Here is a 20,084-nt window from a genome sequence, read left to right on the forward strand (position 1 = left end):
CTGTGCTAGGAAATGCCCCTTGTCGCCACAGTAAAGGCATAACCCAAGCGTGCGTCATCTCCTTCTCTCCTCTGCAGTCAGAGGAGTGCAACCTATTTGCATAGGCTCGTCGGATGGAGAAGCTGTGGGTGGTGTTCTCGGCGTGCCCGTGAAAGTCGTTGGTCTGGAGAACGCTGGGGCAAGAGTTACGGGCCTGCGCGGCGGTCGCCCTTCCTTTGCCCATTGCTGAAGTCTCCGTTCAATCCGACCAGCCATGTCTATGAGGTCGTTTAAATCGGCAGGAATGTCCCTGGCAGCTAGTTCATCCTTGATACGACTTGCCAGTCCTTCCAGAAAGATACCCCTCAGACAATCCTCGCGCCAACCCACCTCCTTGGCGAGGGTGCGGAATTTGATGGCGTAGTCTGCTACGGACCGGGATCCTTGCTTTAGCTGCAACAATTCAGAAGTAGCTGTAGACTGGCGGGCAGGTTCATCGAAGGCTTGTCGGAAGTTAAGGACGAACTGCTGGAGGTTGTGCAGTAAGGGGTCCTGTCGCTCCCACATGGGAGAGGCCCAGTCAAGCGCTCTCCCATCGAGTAGAGAGAAGATGTAAGCTACCTTTACGGAGTCCGATGGAAATTGAGCAGGCAGCAAGGTAAACCGGACGTAACACTGGTTTAGGAAACCACGGCAGGCCTTAGTGTCCCCCGCATAGCATGTTGGAGCAGGAATTTGGGTGATCACCGCTGTGTTCGTGGCGGGAGCTGGAGGTGGTACTGGCGGTGACTCCGGGGTTGCTGCCTCTAGACGAGTGGTCAGCCGCTCCACGGTAGCGGCGAGTACATCAAGGCAATGTTGCTGCTGTTGCAGTCGTTGTGCCATCCCGGGAATGGCTTGCAGGCTAGGTGCTTCCGCTGGGTCCATGGCCTTGCAAACTGTTGCAACTGGGAGAAACGGTGGACCCTTGGGCCGGCCTGGTGAAAAGGAGAATTCCTTTTGTAGAATATGGAGGCAAAGAAGACACTTGAGGCAGCTTTCATGGCAGGCAGGAAGAGAGAAGGGCTGAGCCCTCACGAGGCTCTTCTTTTTATTGTACATTCATACAAAGGCAGATGATGTGTCATTACATGATTGGCTACTTTCCCCATAGCAACAGACGAGTCCCTACACTATTGGCTTTGGCTCAGGGGGTGTGCACGGATCATCTCATTGGCTGCTGAAATCTATACCTCCTGACTTTGTCCTGCCTCTGACTAGGGAACACCCAGCCCCTCCCCCAGGAATTCAGGGCTAAGCACAAGCCAGAGAAATACATGATAGTCAGGTATCCTTTCCCAGGCAGAGACTTAAGCACAAGTGATGCTTTTATTCAGGCAAAGGTCAGGGAGAAGGGAAGTTAGTGTTTAAACCCCAAATTGGCCTGCTGGCAAAGCTTATATTTCCCACACCTTTGGACAGACCGGGAGGCGGAATCCAGCTGGGGGCCTGGCGGCGGCTTCGCCCTGGAGATCCTAGATCCCCCCAGGAGGAGCCCGTAGGGATCTGGACCGCTGGGACTTAGGTGGTCTCAAGCCGGTGGATCTGGGAGGACTTCACTCAGGACCCTGGATCCCCCCAGGAGGGGCCCGTAGGGATCTGGGCCCTTGGGACTTACGAGGCTGGAGCAGATGAAGTAAGAAGCAGGTCTGAGGTCGGGGCTGGCAGCGAGCAGGGAGCGTCAGGAGCAAACCGGAGTCAGGAACCAGGAAATCAGCAGAAGAAGGATCAGCTGGAGCAGGAACTGGAACAGGCACAGGAAGACCAGGAACCAGCAAAAAGTAGGAACAGGACGCAACTAGACTCTCAGAGAGGGACCTTGTTGCAAGGCAAAGTTCCTGAATCAGACGCCGGCTTAAATACTCTGCCGGCGTCTGACGTCATCTAGGGGGCTGTCCAGCACTTCCGGGTGCTGGATCTTTAAATGGCCTGATCTCGCGCGCGCACGCGTGGCAACGCGAGGGGGAGCGGAGCTACCGACGGGCTTGGCGGCGTTCTCCACGTGGAGACACCGCAGCCATGCGGCCCACCAGGCCGGGACCCTGGCGTTCCTGTCCACGGTCCGGGGCGGAGGTAAGTGGCCCCGACCCCGATCGTGGGGGAGGTGGTCGGGGCCGCAACATTACACACATACTTTTGATTTTCAAACGTACGTGCATAAATGCATGCACACACATTTACACTTGCTCCAAAGCCGCACACGTTTGTGAACATACCCGCTCATTCTCAAAGCAGACCTGCACACAGAAGTCCACTTTGAAAATTAGGGCTGAAGTCCATGTGTGTACACTTTCTACATGTGGTCTTCAGCCCTACGCGGGCTCTTCTAAAGTACCCCATAGTATTCAAGCATTGATTTGTAACGCTCTTTGAGGTGGTGCAAATCTCTGTACGTTTACTGAAGAGGATGTTGGGGAGGTACCCGTACTAGAGAAGGTTTTCATGGGTAATGATTCAGATGGACTGAACCAACTCACGGTGAACCTAGAAGATTGATAAACTGAAGAGTAGTAAATCACCTGGACTGGATGGTATACACCCCAGAGTTCTGAAGGAACTAATAAATGAAATTTCAGACTTATTAGTAAAAATGTGTAACCTGTCATTAAAATCATCCATTGTACCTGAAGACTGGAGGATAGCTAATGTAACCCCCATATTTAAAAAGGGCTCCAGGGGCGATCCGGGAAACTACAGACCGGTTAGCCTGACTTCAGTGCCAGGAAAAATAGTGGAAAGTATTCTAAACATCAAACTCACAGAACATATAGAAAGACATGGTTTAATGGAACAAAGTCAGCATGGCTTTACCCAAGGCAAGTCTTGCCTCACAAATCTGCTTCACTTTTTTGAAGGAGTTAATAAACATGTGGATAAAGGTGAACTGGTAGATGTAGTGTACTTGGATTTTCAGAGGCATTTGACAAAGTTCCTCATGAGAGGCTTTTCGGAAAAATAAAAAGTCATGGGATAGGTGGCGATGTCCTTTTGTGGATTACAAACTGGCTAAAAGACAGGAAACAGAGAGTAGAATTAAATGGACAATTTTCTCAGTGGAAGGGTGTGGGCAGTGGAGTGCCTCAGGGATCTGTATTGGGACCCTTACTTTTCAATATATTTATAAATGATCTGGAAAGAAATACGACAAGTAAGGTAATCATATTTGCAGATGATACAAAATTGTTCAGTGTAGTTAAATCACAAGCAGATTGTGATAAATTGCAGGGAGACCTTGTGAGGCTGGAAAATTGGGCATCAAAATGGCAGACGAAATTTAATGTGGACAAGTGCAAGGTGGTGCATATAGGGAAAAATAACCCATGCTAAAGTTACACAATGTTAGGTTCCATATTAGGTGCTACTACGCAAGAAAGAGATCTAGGCGTCATAGTGAATAACACATTGAAATCATTGGTTCAGTGTGCTGCGGCAGTCAAAAAAGCAAACCGAATGTTGGGAATTATTAGAAAGGGAATGGTGAATAAAACGGGAAATGTCATAATGCCTCTGTATCGCTCCATGGTGAGACCGCACCTTGAATACTGTGTACAATTCTGGTCGCCGCATCTCAAAAAAGATATAATTGCGATGGAGAAGGTACAGAGAAGGGCGACCAAAATGATAAAGGGAATGGAACAGCTCATCTATGAGGAAAGACTAAAGAGGTTAGGACTTTTCAGCTTGGAGAAGTGACGGCTGAGGGGGGATATGATAGAGGTGTTTAAAATCATGAGAGGTCTAAAACGAGTAGATGTGAATCGGTTTTTTACTTTTTTTGATAATAGAAAGACTAGGGGGCACTCCATCAAGTTAGCATGTGGCACTTTTAAAACTAATCAGAGAAAGTTCTTTTTCACTCACCGCACAATTAAACTCTGGAATTTGTTGCCAGAAGATGTGGTTAGTGCAGTTAGTACAGCTGTGTTTAAAAAAGGATTGGATAAGTTCTTGGAGAAGTCCATTACCTGCTATTAATTAAGTTGACTTAGATAATAACCGCTGCTATTACTAGCAACGGTAACATGGAATAGACTTAATTTTTGGGTATTTGCCAGGTTCTTATGGCCTGGATTGGCCACTGTTGGAAACAGGATGCTGGGCTTGATGGACCCTTGATCTGACCCAGTATGGCATGTTCTTATGTTCTTATGACATTTTTTTGGTGTTCCCACCTTGATCCCTCTGATTCCCACTAATTGGCCACATACTGATGGCAACTGACTCCCCAATAACCCTCCCCCCATTCACCTAAGCCCACCTGATGCACGATGATGGAATTCAGGAGATTGCTCCCTCCTCTCTAGAGTTCCCACCCAGTCCACAAAGAAACTATCTGGGCCTCCCACCGCAGAACTCCAAGCTCAATCAGGTCTTAGATTCTGGAGAGTGCCTTCCCCACCTCCCCGCTCCCATTTTACTGATAGGAGAGACACAAGAGCCCTCCTGCTGACCTGGCTGATAAATGGCACATTTTTCCTTCTTTATCTCTTTCTCTTTTTGACGAATCCCACCTTCAATCGCCCCAACCCCTGGACTGAGAAAATGTTATTTCATCTTTGAAAAACTATCATTTTAAAACAATAAAATGCACCACCACACTTTTCTCAAATCCCTCACACCCTTCAAAAATAACAAACTATTACATCGTTAGCCATGGACTAACTTGTCCGCTACATAAAAATGTACTGGGATGTATCAGCTTTGGCAATGGTTACTTTAATTAGGAAAAAGTGTTTGCATTTACCTTTTGGCGGTATTTATACACATCTTGTCTAAACTGAAAGCTATCAAGAACATCCAGTGAATAGTGACCTGCTTATGCTGTGTCACCACACCGACTATGAGCATTCTTGAGGATCCAGAACTGCTTAGGTTCACTTCACAGTTTTCGGTGTTTAACAATGCTTTAGATGATAAGGTTGATTAGTATTAAAATATCTTTGCATTCATAAAAATGTGACAGGGACCACAGTCCCACTACTAATAAGACCTGGGTGAATCCTAAGTTAGGCGATAGAGAGAAGGTTAAAGTAGTGGAAGGTACCATTCAACTACAGCTCCTCCTCTTATGGAGTCTGGAATGGCCGCCCCCATAAGAATCTATTTAGGAGCTCTCCCAACTGAGCTTGGGAGGCCCAGTCCCTTTAGGTTTTCAAAGCGTGCAGAGGTGCAGAGAAGTTTATCTTCTGTTGTTTTTCCAGGCCCAGCCAAGTAAAAGCAGGCTAGCCCAGCCAGGGTTGGGAGGGACTTCTCTTTCTAGTACACAACCTGTGTGGTGGCGTTTTCCCTCTGGGTCTACTTTAAGGGATTTTTGAAATTTTTATTAGGAGCCTTACTTGGACACTTGGACCTTTCCTGCTCACAGGGATTGTGGAACCCTGTGTGTAGGCATCCCAGGGATAGGGAAGATACACCCCTGAATGGGTGGTGACCTGCTGTGAGGAGGGGACTCCGCTATTTTGATTCTGTTCCTTTTGGCAGGAAGAACAGTTTTTGTTAGAAGATCCAGGAGGAAGTTTGACTACTCCTTTCTACATGTTTTTGAAGCAAGAGAACATCTTGTTTCCAAGAGGATTCCTTACCATCAAGGATCCTGCAACAGAGTACTAATGAGATTGTGCAAAAATTGAAGAAGATCCAGAAGATCTCCTAACCGTGAGTAAAGGAACATTTTATCAACTGGAAACACCCATCTGATGTTTTCTACCCTGAGGAGAGAAAGAGAGGATTGACTATGTGTAAACTGTTTTGCAAGTAACCTGTTTTGTAAAACGTTTTGCCTAGCTTAAAAGACCCTGCCCATCTTGGGAGTTCCACTTAAATAATCCAAGAGAGTGAGAGTTTTCTCCGGGTTCTGAAACAAGTGAGTCCTGCACTTTCAAGCCGATACAGTAAAAATCGCGGGAGAGCGGGCGAGCGCCCGCTCTCCCGGTGCGCACACAGGCCATTCTCCTGTGCGAGCGATTCAGAAAAAGAATTTATTCAAATTAGGGCCCACGGTAAAAAGAGGCGCTAGGGACACTAGCATGTCCCTAGCGTCTCTTTTTGGACAGGAGCGGTGGCTGTCAGCGGGTTTGACAGCCGATGCTCAATTTTGCCGGCGTCGGTTTTCAAACCCGCTGACAGCCCCGCTGCTTTTCTGTACACTTTCCTGGTGCCAAGAGAAATTAACGCCTACCTTTGGGTAGGCGCTAATTTCTGAAAGTAAAATGTGCGGCTTGGCTGCATATTTTACTTTCTGTATCGCGCGGGAATAGCTAATAGGGCCATCGACATGCATTTGCATGTTGCGGGCGGTATTAGTTTCGGGGGGTTTGGACGCACGTTTTTGACTCGCTATTTCCCCTTACTGAATAAGGGGTAAAGCTAGCACGTCGAAAACGCGCATCCAAACGCGGATTAACAGTGCGCTCCGCCGGAGCGCACTGTACTGTATCGGCCTGTTTGCTAGCTGAGCTCCAATGCTACTTGAAGGGAAATCTAGAGAAAGGCATTTTGTTCCACTACCTCAATGTAGCACATTCGCCCTTCTGTTGTCCTACCAATTTCAATGAAAACACCAATAGGACAGTGAAGAGAAAAGTATTTATTTACAGGTGCTTATGGCTTGACATATTAACTTATGTCTCGTGTGCTAATGAATGGGCTCTGAATAAGTCCTTCATTGACTTCTTTCATATATTTCTTTCTCAGTGGCAGAAGAAAATCAGCTTGGCCTGGGCTTAGCATAGGAAACGTAACGTCGATATATTTTTGAAAAGCTTCTCGTATTTCTTCTATTTCCTCCTCCAGCTCATGCTTGTTGCTTTCCACAGTTTCCAGCAACCCCACATCCTGCACTTGCTGGACCTTCATTTCTTCCACAGCATCCTTTAAAACTTCGAGTTCCTTCTGTTGAACTTCTTCTGCTTCTTTTATCAAGACATGAGCTTTCTCCTGCTCCACTTTCTGAGCAGTGGCAACCGCAACTTTTCTTTCACTTTCTGCTTTCTTTTTGAAGCTTTGCAAGCTCTTCCGGTGTCTCTTCTCGACCACTGAATGTGACTTCCTCTGTCGCTGAAGAAATTCCCTGTAATGAATTAAGAATGATTCATAAAGCATTGAAACAGAAATGCCATGAATGAATAATTGAACAAAAAAAATAATCATTTTAATTGTCATCAATAGACAGTCTAATTATGTCTAATTATCGTTAAGGTGTTAATATGGATCTCCAGTAACACTGGAAAAATTGCAAGTGACAACAATTGACTTTTTCATCCAATGCTGTCCCCCTCCCCCTTTTTTCTCACATTCTGCCCCACCCTAGCCCCTCTCCCCACTAGTAATATTAAATCTATGAACTATGTAAAAATGTGAAACGTGACACAGGTGCAAAAGTACAAAGTACCCACATTCCCTTACTAGATTTGTAGGATATGTTTGGTGCTGAACTATTAATTATACTGATACAGAAATATTGTATGATCTAGACATGAGAGAAATGACTAAAGAAATTAAGAATGCAAACCATTGATGCTGTAATCTTCCCCCACCCAAAGCAAAGCCTATATGTTAAAAACTGAATACTAAAAGGAATTATCTCTGAGAAGGGGTTCCAGACCTATAAACAAAAGACCCATCAGAGATATAAAAGCAAGACAAAGATCCATTATTTACCTAAAAACAAAGGGCCTGGGAGTTTACCAGGATAGACCAATCTCCCTGCTGTGCAATGCAACTTTTCTGAAAATAGCTTATAACTAAGAGTCAAGTACTGATAACCTCTGATTATAATAATCATCTGGAAGTTTCTGGGAATGATACATCCAACAGATGACCACCTCACCGGCAAGGAAATCCATGACCAACTTGAGCCAGTCAAGACTAGTTGTACCTCTCCTCCATCTGAAGAACCTGGTAAAGCTGGTTTCACTTTTTCCTAATATGTGATAAGGTCACTGTTGCACTGGAGGTGGACCCTTGGCCTGGTGCAGTATTGGTTCAGCCCTCCGGTCGGACCCGGAGAGCGCTTGCCACCAGGAGGCAGAGCACAGGAGGAGACAGAGGCTAGCTGGAGCTTCACCAATAGCAAGCCGGGGTTCCCTCAGGTTGAGCTCTTGGTTACCTGGGCCGCCTGGTCTTAGGTGGGCCTTGCAGGATCTCCTAGAGAGGAAGCGCAGGGGAGCGCCCACCATGAACAAGGGTGAGTGGTCAATGTCCAAACGAGAATGTCCAGAGGCCACAGGAGGCCAGAACAAAGCCTCATCCAGGCTTATCCTCCAGCCTTGTCTTCCTTATTCATCACTTCAGTGTGTCTTTGTCCTTCCTTGGCCTGACCCTCCAGATCTTGACCTCTCACTGGAACCTGACCATGATTGCCTGCTGCCTGGACCTGACTGTGATTGTCTGGATCCAAGCCTTTTCCCGCTGCCTACACTGACCTTGGCCTATCTTTGACTCTGTTAAACCTGCTGTCTACTCTGACTCTGGTGTATCTCTGACTCTATCAACCACCTCTGCCCTACGGACCTGCCTAAGTCCTGCTGGTCACCAGAATCCAAGGACTCAACCTGTGGAGGAGGCAGTTGGTAAAGGTGAAGCTCCAGACTGTCCCGCTACAGGGCACATTCACCAGCTGCTGACATAGGCCTCAGGGGTTCGCCTTAGAGGCTGCATCAACTACACCATTAGCTCAGCGAACCTGTCTCCCGTCTTTGCCATTCCCGGCCTAGCACACCAGTTACAACAGCAGGATAGCTGATTATCATGGCTGGTTACCTTCAAGGTGTTGTGGCCTGGCCTGCTCCAGCTCCCATTCCAGCATCCATAGTATGGCCTGCCACTCCCATGCTCCAATTATCTCTGGCTCCATGCTGTGTTGTGTCGGATGCAATTGAGTTGCAGGTGCTCTTGTTTTGGATAGGTTGAGTCAAGGTAATCTATATTCTTTCATTATTGGGTGGTATTACACTGGCTTGGGCCTCCCCCCTCTGGGAAAGACATGACCTGCTCTTGGGGGATCTGGCACACTTTTTACAAGAATTCCGACAAATATTTGACAAACCCGGTCACACAACTTGCAAGGCCTCTGAAGTTCTTCAGATCAGGCAAGGCTCCCGGTCTTTGGGGTAATATGTGGTACATTCTTTGGGGTAATATGTGGTACATTTCCACACCTTGGCCTCTGAACTCCCAGTGGGGTAGTGATAGCCTGTTTGTAATTTTACAACACTGACTTTCGGAACACATAAAAGATGAGCTGGCTGCTTGAGATCTACAAGTTTTCCTGGAAGGGCTGATTAACCTAACCTTGTAACTAGACCTGAAGTTCCAGGAATGAGTCAAAATGAGAATCTTGACTCGTCACCCTGTCCATCTTGCTCCAAATTTCCAATGGCCTGTGACCAACCAGCCATTGCAGGTCTCAGAACCACCACTACTGGAAGCCATGGAAGCAGATCATTTCAATCTCTCTGCTGAAGAGAAACAGAGATGACATACACTTAACCTTTGCCTATCCTGCGTGGCAGTATATTTTTTTTCTCATGGTCAAGTCATCTTGAGGCTTATTTCTGGAAAAAAAAAGTTAAAAGGCACCGGAAGAGTAGTTGGCACCCAATCTACAAAGGAACCGGTTACTTTAAGTCAACACAATGAAATTAATCAAAGGACACCAATTTCAACAAATTATTTCAATTTTTATAGATTTTTTTTCAATTTTTTTCCTTTGTGCAAAACAGTACATAAATAACATTCAACGTAATCAGTGAAATACTCCAGCGCAAAAGTACATTATATAACTCATTATATTTTCATTTTAATCCTTCCAAAAATCGGTAAAGACAGACAACATACACTTAATCTCTGCCTTTACTGTGTAGCACCCTGCAATTCGAAACCAACAACAAGATAACTGGGCCTCTCTCCTTCCATGGGCCGAATTCACCCACAACAATCATGTGAGTACCTCCACAAAATAATCACACTTTTACATCGTCCTTGGGCACTATCCGCGTGTCCCCGGACCAGTTCCTAGCATTGACAACTGACCATCAACTAACCTGATGGGACAGGAGCTTCACGAACTCTAGCAAAAGATCCACTTTCTGGACAAAGCAGCAAAGTGTTCTAAAGAACAAGCCAATTGAAAATGTCATCCTAGACTTCCGGTTATGGCACAGACCTAAGATGACATCGGAGAGAGAAGCTCCAGCACGTCTCCTCACAAATCTGAAATTAGTACTATTCCTCTTTGCCTTTAAACTACGCAGGACAAATGCATTTTTTTAACACTATCGTGGGAGTGAATCGGTTTCCTTTGGGACTCAGCTGTGCATGGATACTAACAGAAAACTGTTAAAGGGAGGTCACGAGAAAAAAGCTGTTGGTATGAAAATGGCGGCAGCCAATGGAGATAACTCACTCACTAATATCTCTGAAGAAATTATAAAATGTATATGGAATAGTGTTACTTTAGAACTTGAGGGGAGCCTAATAAAGATCCAGACCGCAATGGATAAAATAAAGACCGGATTGGAAAGCCATACCAAATGCCTGGACCTTGCAGAGCTGCGAATCTCTTTGCTGGATAATAGGTTGATGGAAGCAGAGCGCTGCATAACTGTATTACGAGATAAACATGCCGATCTCCTCGCATGCATCGAGGTCCAAGAAAATAAAAACAGGTAAAATAACCTTAAAATAGTTGGTCTGCCTGAAACACTGCAGGAGGAAGAGCTAAGCAGTTCTATAGAAAAATGGCCTCCTGAGCATTTGGACCTAGCTGATAGTAGAGACAGCTTATGTTGCGAGAGAGTTCATCGCATGGAGCCAATGAGAGAAAAATGAGGGAGACAGCGACCCATGATGGCCAGAATTTTGAATTGGTCACACAAAGCTAAGTTGTTCAGAGCTTCTCAGCAATTGGGGCATTTGGAATATATAGGCAACAAGGTTCTCCTGTTTAATGATTTCTTCACGCACGTGGCAGCCTAGCATAAAGAAATGGTGCCTTCCTGCATGGAGCTCCATTGCAGGAGTATTCAATTCTCACTTCTCTTTCCTGCCAAACTCCATGTACAATACCAGAACAAAGTGCTATTCTTTTTCGCAAAAGCTGAGGCTAATGAATTTTTAACATCATCAGATGTTCCTGATGGAGGTATAACATTTTGCCAAGAAAATTAGCGGGCCAATAGAGTGGGAGATGAAAACGGAAACCCAGACAAAGACTGTGCTTTTATTTTTTTTTTGCATTATAAGATGGCATTTTGGCAATGTTATCGTCATTAAAGTTACTTTCTTTTGCAATGAAATGCACCTCGGGAGCATCTTTTTATAGCATACAAATACTGGGATATCAGCCAGCCATGGCGGAGTTATTAATGGCTTCTGCGACCGGCAGCGTTTATGTTCAGTGGTTGTTTTTGATGATTCATTGGCCTGTTGGGGGCATATATTTCACCTATTTTTTTTTTTGTATAAACAATTTTATTGGTGAGAACAGATGAACATTGTGAGTAAACAAACAATAAAAAAAAATGCAGTCACTGCACCATTTTTATCCAGTTCTTTCCCTGAACACCCCCCTACCCCCCTGTTCCCATCCATCTAAGAGTTCATGAAATAAACGTGCAGAATACAGTATGAGTATGAGTCCCTCTAGGTTAGATATGTCTCATAATTACGACGTGTGTGTCATTCAGTGCCCCACTCGTCATATTGATCGTGCGGCCTTAGTAATCAAGAAGCAACGAACATAAAGAAACTATGTCCTCTGGGAGAATAGTAAAATGTCCTTAGGTGTCCCAAGTAGCACGCCAGCGCAAATCTGGGTCCCATGTTTGTTGAAAGGAGTGCAAAGTCCGGCGTCTCTCTGCAGTCAGCTTATTTAGTGTGCAGACTTGGTCCAATCTTCGGAGAACAGCCGCAAAAGTAGGTCTTTCCTTCCGTTTCCAGTCTTTTGCAATCTCTAATCTGGCTGCAATACATACTTGAATACAAAAAGGGTGTGCAGAATAGGTGCCATCACATACTGCTGTATGTAACAGTGCATACGCCATGGTTAGCTTTACTGAGACAGATAACACTTGAGCTAAGAAATCTTCTACTTGTGACCACAATGGTGAAATGCAATTCCCTGACCACCACATATGCATAAATGATCCCATAACTTTACAACCTCGCCAACACATCCCATCACAGTGTGCATAAAATTTCCTAAGCCGTTCAGGAGTGATGTACCACCGGTATAGCAGCTTATAGCCATTTTCAATTATAGGAGAAGAAATTGAAGCCTTACATATGTGTTGATAAATTTCATCCCACGTCTCAGAGGGCATATCTCTAGCTAGATCCGTCACCCACGTCTTAATATAGGACTGTGATACCGTTAGTCTGGTATTCAGTAATTTATAAACTTTGGAGATTAGACCCCTCGGTTGTACTGAAGGCGAACAAAACCCCTCAAACAGAGACTTCCCTGATGATAATGCAGTCTGGATGTTTTTACTCTGACAAAAATGGGCAAGCTGATGATATGCAAGAAATTCTGTTACAGGTAAATGATATTTCTGACATAGAGAAGCAAAGGACAGTATCTTATCCCCCCCCCCCAAACATGTCCTAACATAGTCACTGATTGATCTTTCCATGCCTGGAAAGCTGCCAGCGGAAGACCTGGGGGAAAGTCATGATTATGAAATATACCAGATGAATGGAAGTAGTCTTTCTTGCCCATCAGTTTCTCCTTCCACCTGTCCCATATTTGCATAGTGTGCCTAGTTGTAGGTAACATAAAGGGGCATGGTCGCCAAGTTTTTCGCGGTTGCCACGCTATGAATGAGATTGGTATGCCCGATAGGTGCGAGTCTTCAATATAGGCCCAATGTTTTACATCTTGTGCAGAATGCCACTCTATCAAAGGACGAAGCTGGGCGGCGACATAAAACCAAATATAGTTTGGTACACCCAGGCCCCCCTCTAGCTTAGTTTGGTAGAGCACTTGGCAACTGACTCTGGGCGGCCTACGTTTCCATATGAAACTAAAAGTTTTCCTTTGCCAAAGTTTCAATAAGTCATTTGAGACAGGTATAGGGAGTTACTGAAACAAATACAGCAGTTTAGGTAAAATAGTAATTTTAATGGTGGCTATGCGCCCGAGCCAGGAGATAGGCAGTTTACCCCATTGTTCCAAATCGGTCGATATTTTTTGTAATAAAGGGGTATAGTTAAGAGCAAAAAGCTCTTTTGGATGTTTAGATAGATAAATACCCAAATATTTAATTTTATGGGTTGCCCACCTGAATGGGTGCGCTTGCTGGAGCATTTGAGCTCTAGCAGCTGAACAGGTAACATTAAGAATTTCAGACTTTTCCCAATTTACTTTAAATCCTGAAGCTCCACTGAATTGACGTAACTCACGCTCTATCCCAAACAAGGATGTGTGAGGTTGCGTGACAGTGAACATGATGTCATCTGCGAATAGACAAAGTTTGTATGGCTCGCCGCTCACCTGAAAACCCTCAATTTCAGTGCAACGTCGGATATTAATAGCTAAAGGCTCCAGAAATAGGGCAAATAGCACAGGGGATAGCGAGCAACCTTGTCGAGTTCCTCTACAAACTTCAAAACAATCCGAGTAGCCCCCGTTCACTTTCAAGCAGGCTCTAGGGTGATCATATAATTTAGCGAGCCACTCACAGAAGAAAGGACCAAATCCCATTTTTTTCAAAACGCCAAACAGACAGGGCCAATACACCATATCAAAAGCCTTTTCGGCATCTATGGAGAGAAAAAGCGTTTCTGTTTGGTGTTCATGCGCCAACCACATTAAATCAATCAGCTTCCTAATGTTATCTCCAGCCAATCTCCCGGGAATGAAGCCAGCTTGGTCGGGATGAACAAGTCCTGTAAGATAGTGATTAACTCGTTCCGCCAATATTTTGGCTAAAATCTTTAGATCAACGTTTATCGGGGAAATGGGCCGATAAGAGCCGCAAGAAGTGGGATCACGTCCTGGCTTAGGTATGATCGTGATTCCAGCCTTATTGGCGTCTGGGCCTAGCGAGCCCCCTATTCGAAGATGATTAAATATTTTTTGTAAAGGGGTCACCAAGTAGGGGGCAAACATTTTATAGAACTTAGCCGTAATTCCGTCTGGTCCTGGCGACTTCCCTGGATGCAGAGATTTAATGACTGTTAGGATTTCTATGGTAGTAATTTCAGCATCTAATATAGCACTAGCTTCAGCCGTTAAACTGGGCATTGGAGTCCCCTCTAGATACTCATCAACCGCCTCTTGTGTAATTGCCTGATTAGCACTATAAAGGAGTGTATAAAAGTCGAGGAAATGATTATGCATATCAGTATTATTGGTGAGCATGACATCATGCTCACTTTTAATTTTAGCTATCAAATTTTGATACTGAACCTTCTTCAATCAGTTAGCAAGATGTTTCCCCGCCTTATTGCTGCTCTCGAAATAAGCTTGTTTTAATAGGAGCAATTGGTGATTCATAGAGGCTGACTCTAGACGCAGGAGGTCTTCCCGAGTTTTAATTAATTGAGTTAAGACCTTCCCAGATCCTGTGGCTTGATGTTGGATGGTAAGGGACTTTATCTGTGCTCTCAAGTCATTTGTAGCTTGAAGCTGACATTTTTTAACATAAGTACCCCTTGCTATCAAAAACCCTCTCAGATAGGCTTTAAAAGCTTCCCATACTACTGGTGGAGATACCTCTCCAGTATCGTTAGTGCGGAAAAACTCTAAAATGTTTCTATTAATGGTTTTATTATAGTCCTCATCATTGAGTAGGGACTCATTGAGGCACCAAAATCTGGTCCCCTTATCATAATTCTGAAACTGAACATCAATGACCACTGCAGCATGATCCGACCAAGCAACCGGTATAATATCTGCTTTGAGAATGTGATTAAACAGCCCTCTATCAGAGAGGAAATAATCTATTCTAGAGTGTGACAAATGGATTGTGGAATAATATGTGTAAGATCTAGAGTGCGGATAATGGGTTCTCCAAACATCTAAAAGCTGCCAATTATCCATAAACTCTTGTAGTCGCAATCTAGGTAGTCTTGGAGTGGAAACATGCCCTTTAGAGGTATCAATGTTTGGACTTCTAGCTAAATTGAAGTTTCCTCCTATAAGTAGCTCGCCTTTACTATGAGTTAGGAGAAGTTGATGTAGTGTGGTTATGAACGCACCCTGCTCTGTATTGGGAGCGTAAATGTTTACTAGAGTATAGGCTACCCCATCCACCAAAATGATCATGATAATGTAACGGCCCAATGGGTCCTTAACACAACTGACAGTCATATACAAAATGCTGTGCAAAGAGGATCCCCACTCCAGCATAACGTGCTTTGTTCAGCTAGGCGCAAAAAACTGAGATGGGTAAGCTTGGGATTTCATTAGAGCTTCATGGCGCGCTTTCAAGTGTGTTTCTTGAAGAAATATAATATCTACACCTTAATGTCCCAATTTGGTGAATAATAGCCGCCTTTTAAAAGGTGTATTGAGCCCCTTTACATTCACGGAGCCTATCCGAATCATGGCCATATCACATTCAAACTCCCACTCCACTATCCCAATGTACTCCCCCTGCCATTATATCATATAGAACAAGGATATTATATAAATATTTATGAGTCCAGAATCTGGCATATTGGACACTAACCTCCCACACAACACCTGAGAGCAATAAAAATACCCCAACCCTAGATGGATAGAAACCCACTGTTACTTTCCCAATTCCCCTCCCTTCCCCCAATATAGATCTACATTCACCTCCCCACAGACCCATATCTCCTGACTATAGCGAAGAAGATAGTATCTAACATCTCACACCCTTTAACCCGAATATAAACAATATAACAGGAATTATACAGTAATAATAACAAATAGAGAATAATATAGAACATTGGCTCATAAAATGGCTAGCAATACCAGTCAACCACTCGTAAAACTTGAGATCCCACAGTCCAGAAATATGGAAGAGAAGACTTCACTGAGGTTAGCTTAAAGCAGAATTCTTCCTCATGGGACATCTTCCACCCGAGTGGCAGCATCAGAATTCCTTTTCAATCTGCTATTACGCGCCGTAGCTCTTTGCCAGCGCGGGTGCTGGCCTTTAGGCACAAAGGTCTTGACCCCAGCTCCTGGATTAGTTGATGGTTTAAATCCTTTATCCCTCAAAACGAGTGCAGCCTCTTCCACTGAGCGCAATTGAGAAGATACCCCTTCCCAGGTAAATGTAAGCCCAAAGGGGTGTAACCAGCGGTACTTGATATTTTCCTTGCGTAGGAATTGAGTCACCTCTCGGAGGTCTGATCTATTTTGTAGGGTGGCCTGGGAAAGGTCTGCGTAGATCGATATTTCCTGATTCTCCCATGACCACCTGATCTGTTTTCTGGCTATGTTTGCTATTTTATCCTTCTGGGAATATTCATGAAAGCAAACAATAATGTCACGAAATTTACTGGCACCCACAGGTCTCATTGTGCGGTGTGCGCGATCCAGTTTAATGTCCATAAGAGTATTCTGCTCACCAGCGCCATATTTGCTCAGTAAGAAGTTACAAAAACAGAGAATTGTTTGCTCACAATCAGCATTTTCAGGTGTTTCTAGAAACCCGCGGAATCTCAGGTTTCCCCTTTGTGCTCTAATTTCCAGATCTGCCATTTTTGCTCTCATATTAACATTCTCGTCTTGGAGTTCAGTGCAGGCCTCTTGCAGCAGTTTTGTGGATTCAAGCTGGCCATCTATTTTAATGTCTAATTCATCCACTCTGTGGCCCATAGAATTAAGTTCCTCGCGAAAATCATCTAGCATTTCATGCATCTCTTTCCGGTAGCTTTTTAGATCGGTTCTCAGGCTGCTGAACCAGTTTCTAAAGTCAGCGCGGGTCGGTGCCTCTTCCGAAGCTAAATTAAATGCGTCATCCGATTCGGCTTCAGAGAGCGGGCACTCTGCATCCACGCCACGCGCGCCATCCGTCGGGCCCAGCTCTCCCGCTTTCTTGTATGAAAAGCGTTGAAAGTCGACTGACTTTCGTTTCGCTGCCATCCCTGTCGTGTTCTCTGGCGAATGCTGCGCTCGTCAAGGTAAAGGCAAGTGAAAAGAATTCCCGTAGCTGTAATTTTAAAGCGGGTAGTGAGGGAGCTCGCGGGTTAGGCTGCCATCAGCTTAGATGACATCACTTCCTACCACCTATTTTTGTTTTACAGATGCTTGCTGGTTGCTAGTCGCTCTCCGACAGTTTCAAAGGAGAGGAGCTGTACAGTATATGTCAGTACCCATAAGCTCCACATGGAAGTTAGCTCAAAGGTATCTCAAGACCGCTACTGAATATGAGCGCATCTGATCTGGATAAACAAAAAAAAAGTCACATAAGCTACTGATTTTGTGGACTTGTATGTTTTAGGTTCTTTATGGTACTTCTTTATCGGATGGTTTTTCTTCATCTTTTTGACTGTTGCCTGCTTCAGTAAAGGGCAATGAGGTACAGAAATTACCAGATTATTTGAGGGGCTGCTTTCTTGGGCATAACCCAGAGAAGGCAGAGAGCAGTGAGAGAAATGGTCCCTTGGAGCAAGTATTAAAGTGTGTGTTTAAAATGTTTGTTTGTGAATGAGAGAACGGCTGGGATGATGCATGTGGAGGGCTGTGAAAAACACAATAATCGGGGTAAGGGTTGGGATTTGAGGTTTATTGTTATAAACATATTTCCTGATGAAGCAATGGCATCCACGAGGTACAGGAAGATTTCCAAAATCTAGGGGAGAAGATTAGACACATGCCAAAGACTATTGCCTTTTCAGAAGTATTACCTGTTCAGGGAAAGGAAAGGTTATTCCATATAGATAATTTCAATGTCTGGCTCAAAACCTGATGTAAGGAAAATGGTTTTGGATATATTGGAGGCTGGGGCCATGTATACAGCAATAAAAAATAATATGGTAAGGATGCTCTACATTTGTCTGTGGCAGGAAAGATGATGCTAAGTGAAAAATTCAGATCATACATTATCAGGCATTTAAACTAGGAAGTGGAGATGGCAGGAGGTGACCAGGGAAATTGGAATGTCACCCCCCCAAGCAATACAGGAAGTGGGAAGACAAAGTAATAAAATCAATCAGTTCAAAAAAACAGAAAAGGCACCTAGGAAGAGCAGCTGGAAAGCTATTACCACAAATGCTCCTTGTATGAGCAATAAAATCCCAGACATGCAGGTTCTAATGGTAATGGCGGAATTGTACATTGTTGCTGTTACAGAGATATGGTTCACTGAGTCTCATGATTGGGATGTGGCCATCCCGGGCTATAATTTGTTAAGGAAGGACAGAGTGGATAGAAAAGGGGGAGAAATGGCTCTTTATGTCAAAAACAATATCCAAGAAACTGAATTGCAAGGGACGTGGGGTAAAGAAGAAGCATTATGGATTGTCGTAATATGAGAAGATGATTCTTCCATTTTTACTGGTGTGATCTACAGGCCTCCGACCCAAACAGATGAACTAGACAAAGACCTGATCAAGGACATCCAAAAGTTGGAAAAGAAGGGAGAAGTGTTGCTCATTGTAGATTTTAATCTTCTGAGCGTGGATTGGAACATCCCTTCTGTGAAATCTACAAAAAGTAGAGAGATAAAGGATGCCCTTCAAGGTACTCTACTCAAACAAATGGTAATGGAACCCACGAGGGAAGGTGTGATCCTCGATCTAGTGCTTACTAATGGGGATATTGTCTTTGATGTTCGGGTAGAAGCTCACCTGAGCAGAGGTAATCAGCAGATGGTATGGTTCAATATCACAAATAGGATACAAAGAAGTCACACAAAGACCTGAGTTTTGAATTTCACAAATACAGACTTTGTCAAAATGGGGATGAGCCTGAAGGAAGAACTGGAAGACTGGGAGAAAATGGGTGAGGTGGAACAACAGTGAGCCAAATTAAAAAGAGCTATTACAAAGGCAACAAATCTATATGTTAGGAAAGTAAAGAAGAGTTAAGAGGAAAAAGAAACCAATCTGGTTCTCTAAAGAGCTGGCTGAAAAAATTAAGGCAAAAAAAACAGAATTCAAGAAGTACAAAGGATCTAAGAAAAAGGAACACAAGGAAGACTATATGTTAAAAATGAGGGAGACAAAGAAAGAAATCAGGAAAGCTAAAAGTCAAGCAGAAGAAAGAATTATCAAAGAGGTAAAGAGAGAAGACAAAACAATTTTCAGATATATCAGAGAAAGAAGGGAGGCCAAAGTGGTATAGTAAAATTGAAAGATAAGGAGAACTGTGTGGAGAGAGATGAAAAAATATTGGAAATATTAAACAAATACTTCAGTTCAGTGTTTACTAAAGTGGACCCTGGAGAAGGTCTGTTGCTGGTTGACAAGACCATAGATGGAGATGGGGTAGATGAAACTGTTTACAGAAGAGATTATATGGGAAGAACTAGAAAAACTGAAAGTGGACAAGGCCAATGGGCTGGATGAGGTTTATCCCAGGATAGTAAGGGAGCTCAGAGATGTGCTGGCGGGTCCACTGCATGACCTGTTCAATAGATCCCTGGAAACAGGAGTGGTGCCGAGTGCTTGGAGAAGAGCGGTGGTGGCCCCATGTCACAAGAGCAGTAGCAGAGAGGAGGCTGGAAATTACAGGCTAGTTAGCCTCACCTTAGTGGTGGAAAAATTAATGGAGACTCTGCTGAAGGAAAGGATAGTGAATTATCTACAGTCAGGAGGATTGCTAGACCAAAGGCAGCATGGATTCACCAGGGAAAGGTCCTATAAGACAAATCTGATTGATTTTTTTGAATGGGTGACTAAAGAATTGGATTGAGGAAGAGTGCTAGATGTGATCTACTTGGATTCCAGCAAAACTTTTAATACAGTCCCACATAGGAGGCTTTTGAATAAAATGAGAAGCTTGGAAATGAGCGCGAAGGTGGTGGCATGGATTACAAACTGGTTCATGGATAGAAGACAGCATGTAATGGTAAATGGAACCTACTCTGAAGAGAGAACGGTGTTAAGCAGAGTGCCACCAGGATCAGTATTGAAACCGGTCC

General features: G+C 44.3%; 1 protein-coding gene across 1 annotated transcript in view; it reads right to left on the minus strand.

Moving 5' to 3' along the window:
- Nucleotides 1–6,584: 6,584 nt before the first annotated feature.
- The window catches only part of C3H6orf163 (chromosome 3 C6orf163 homolog), a 70,389-nt gene continuing 56,889 nt past the window's right edge, over nt 6,585–20,084 (minus strand). Inside the window, exon 5 of the mRNA XM_029597011.1 lies at nt 6,585–7,087. Within this exon, the coding sequence (XP_029452871.1) occupies nt 6,634–7,087 (454 nt within the window). The 3' untranslated portion in view covers nt 6,585–6,633. The remainder of the gene's footprint in view (nt 7,088–20,084) is intronic.

Source organism: Rhinatrema bivittatum, chromosome 3 (assembly GCF_901001135.1).
Source record: "Rhinatrema bivittatum chromosome 3, aRhiBiv1.1, whole genome shotgun sequence".
Taxonomy (NCBI): domain Eukaryota; kingdom Metazoa; phylum Chordata; class Amphibia; order Gymnophiona; family Rhinatrematidae; genus Rhinatrema; species Rhinatrema bivittatum.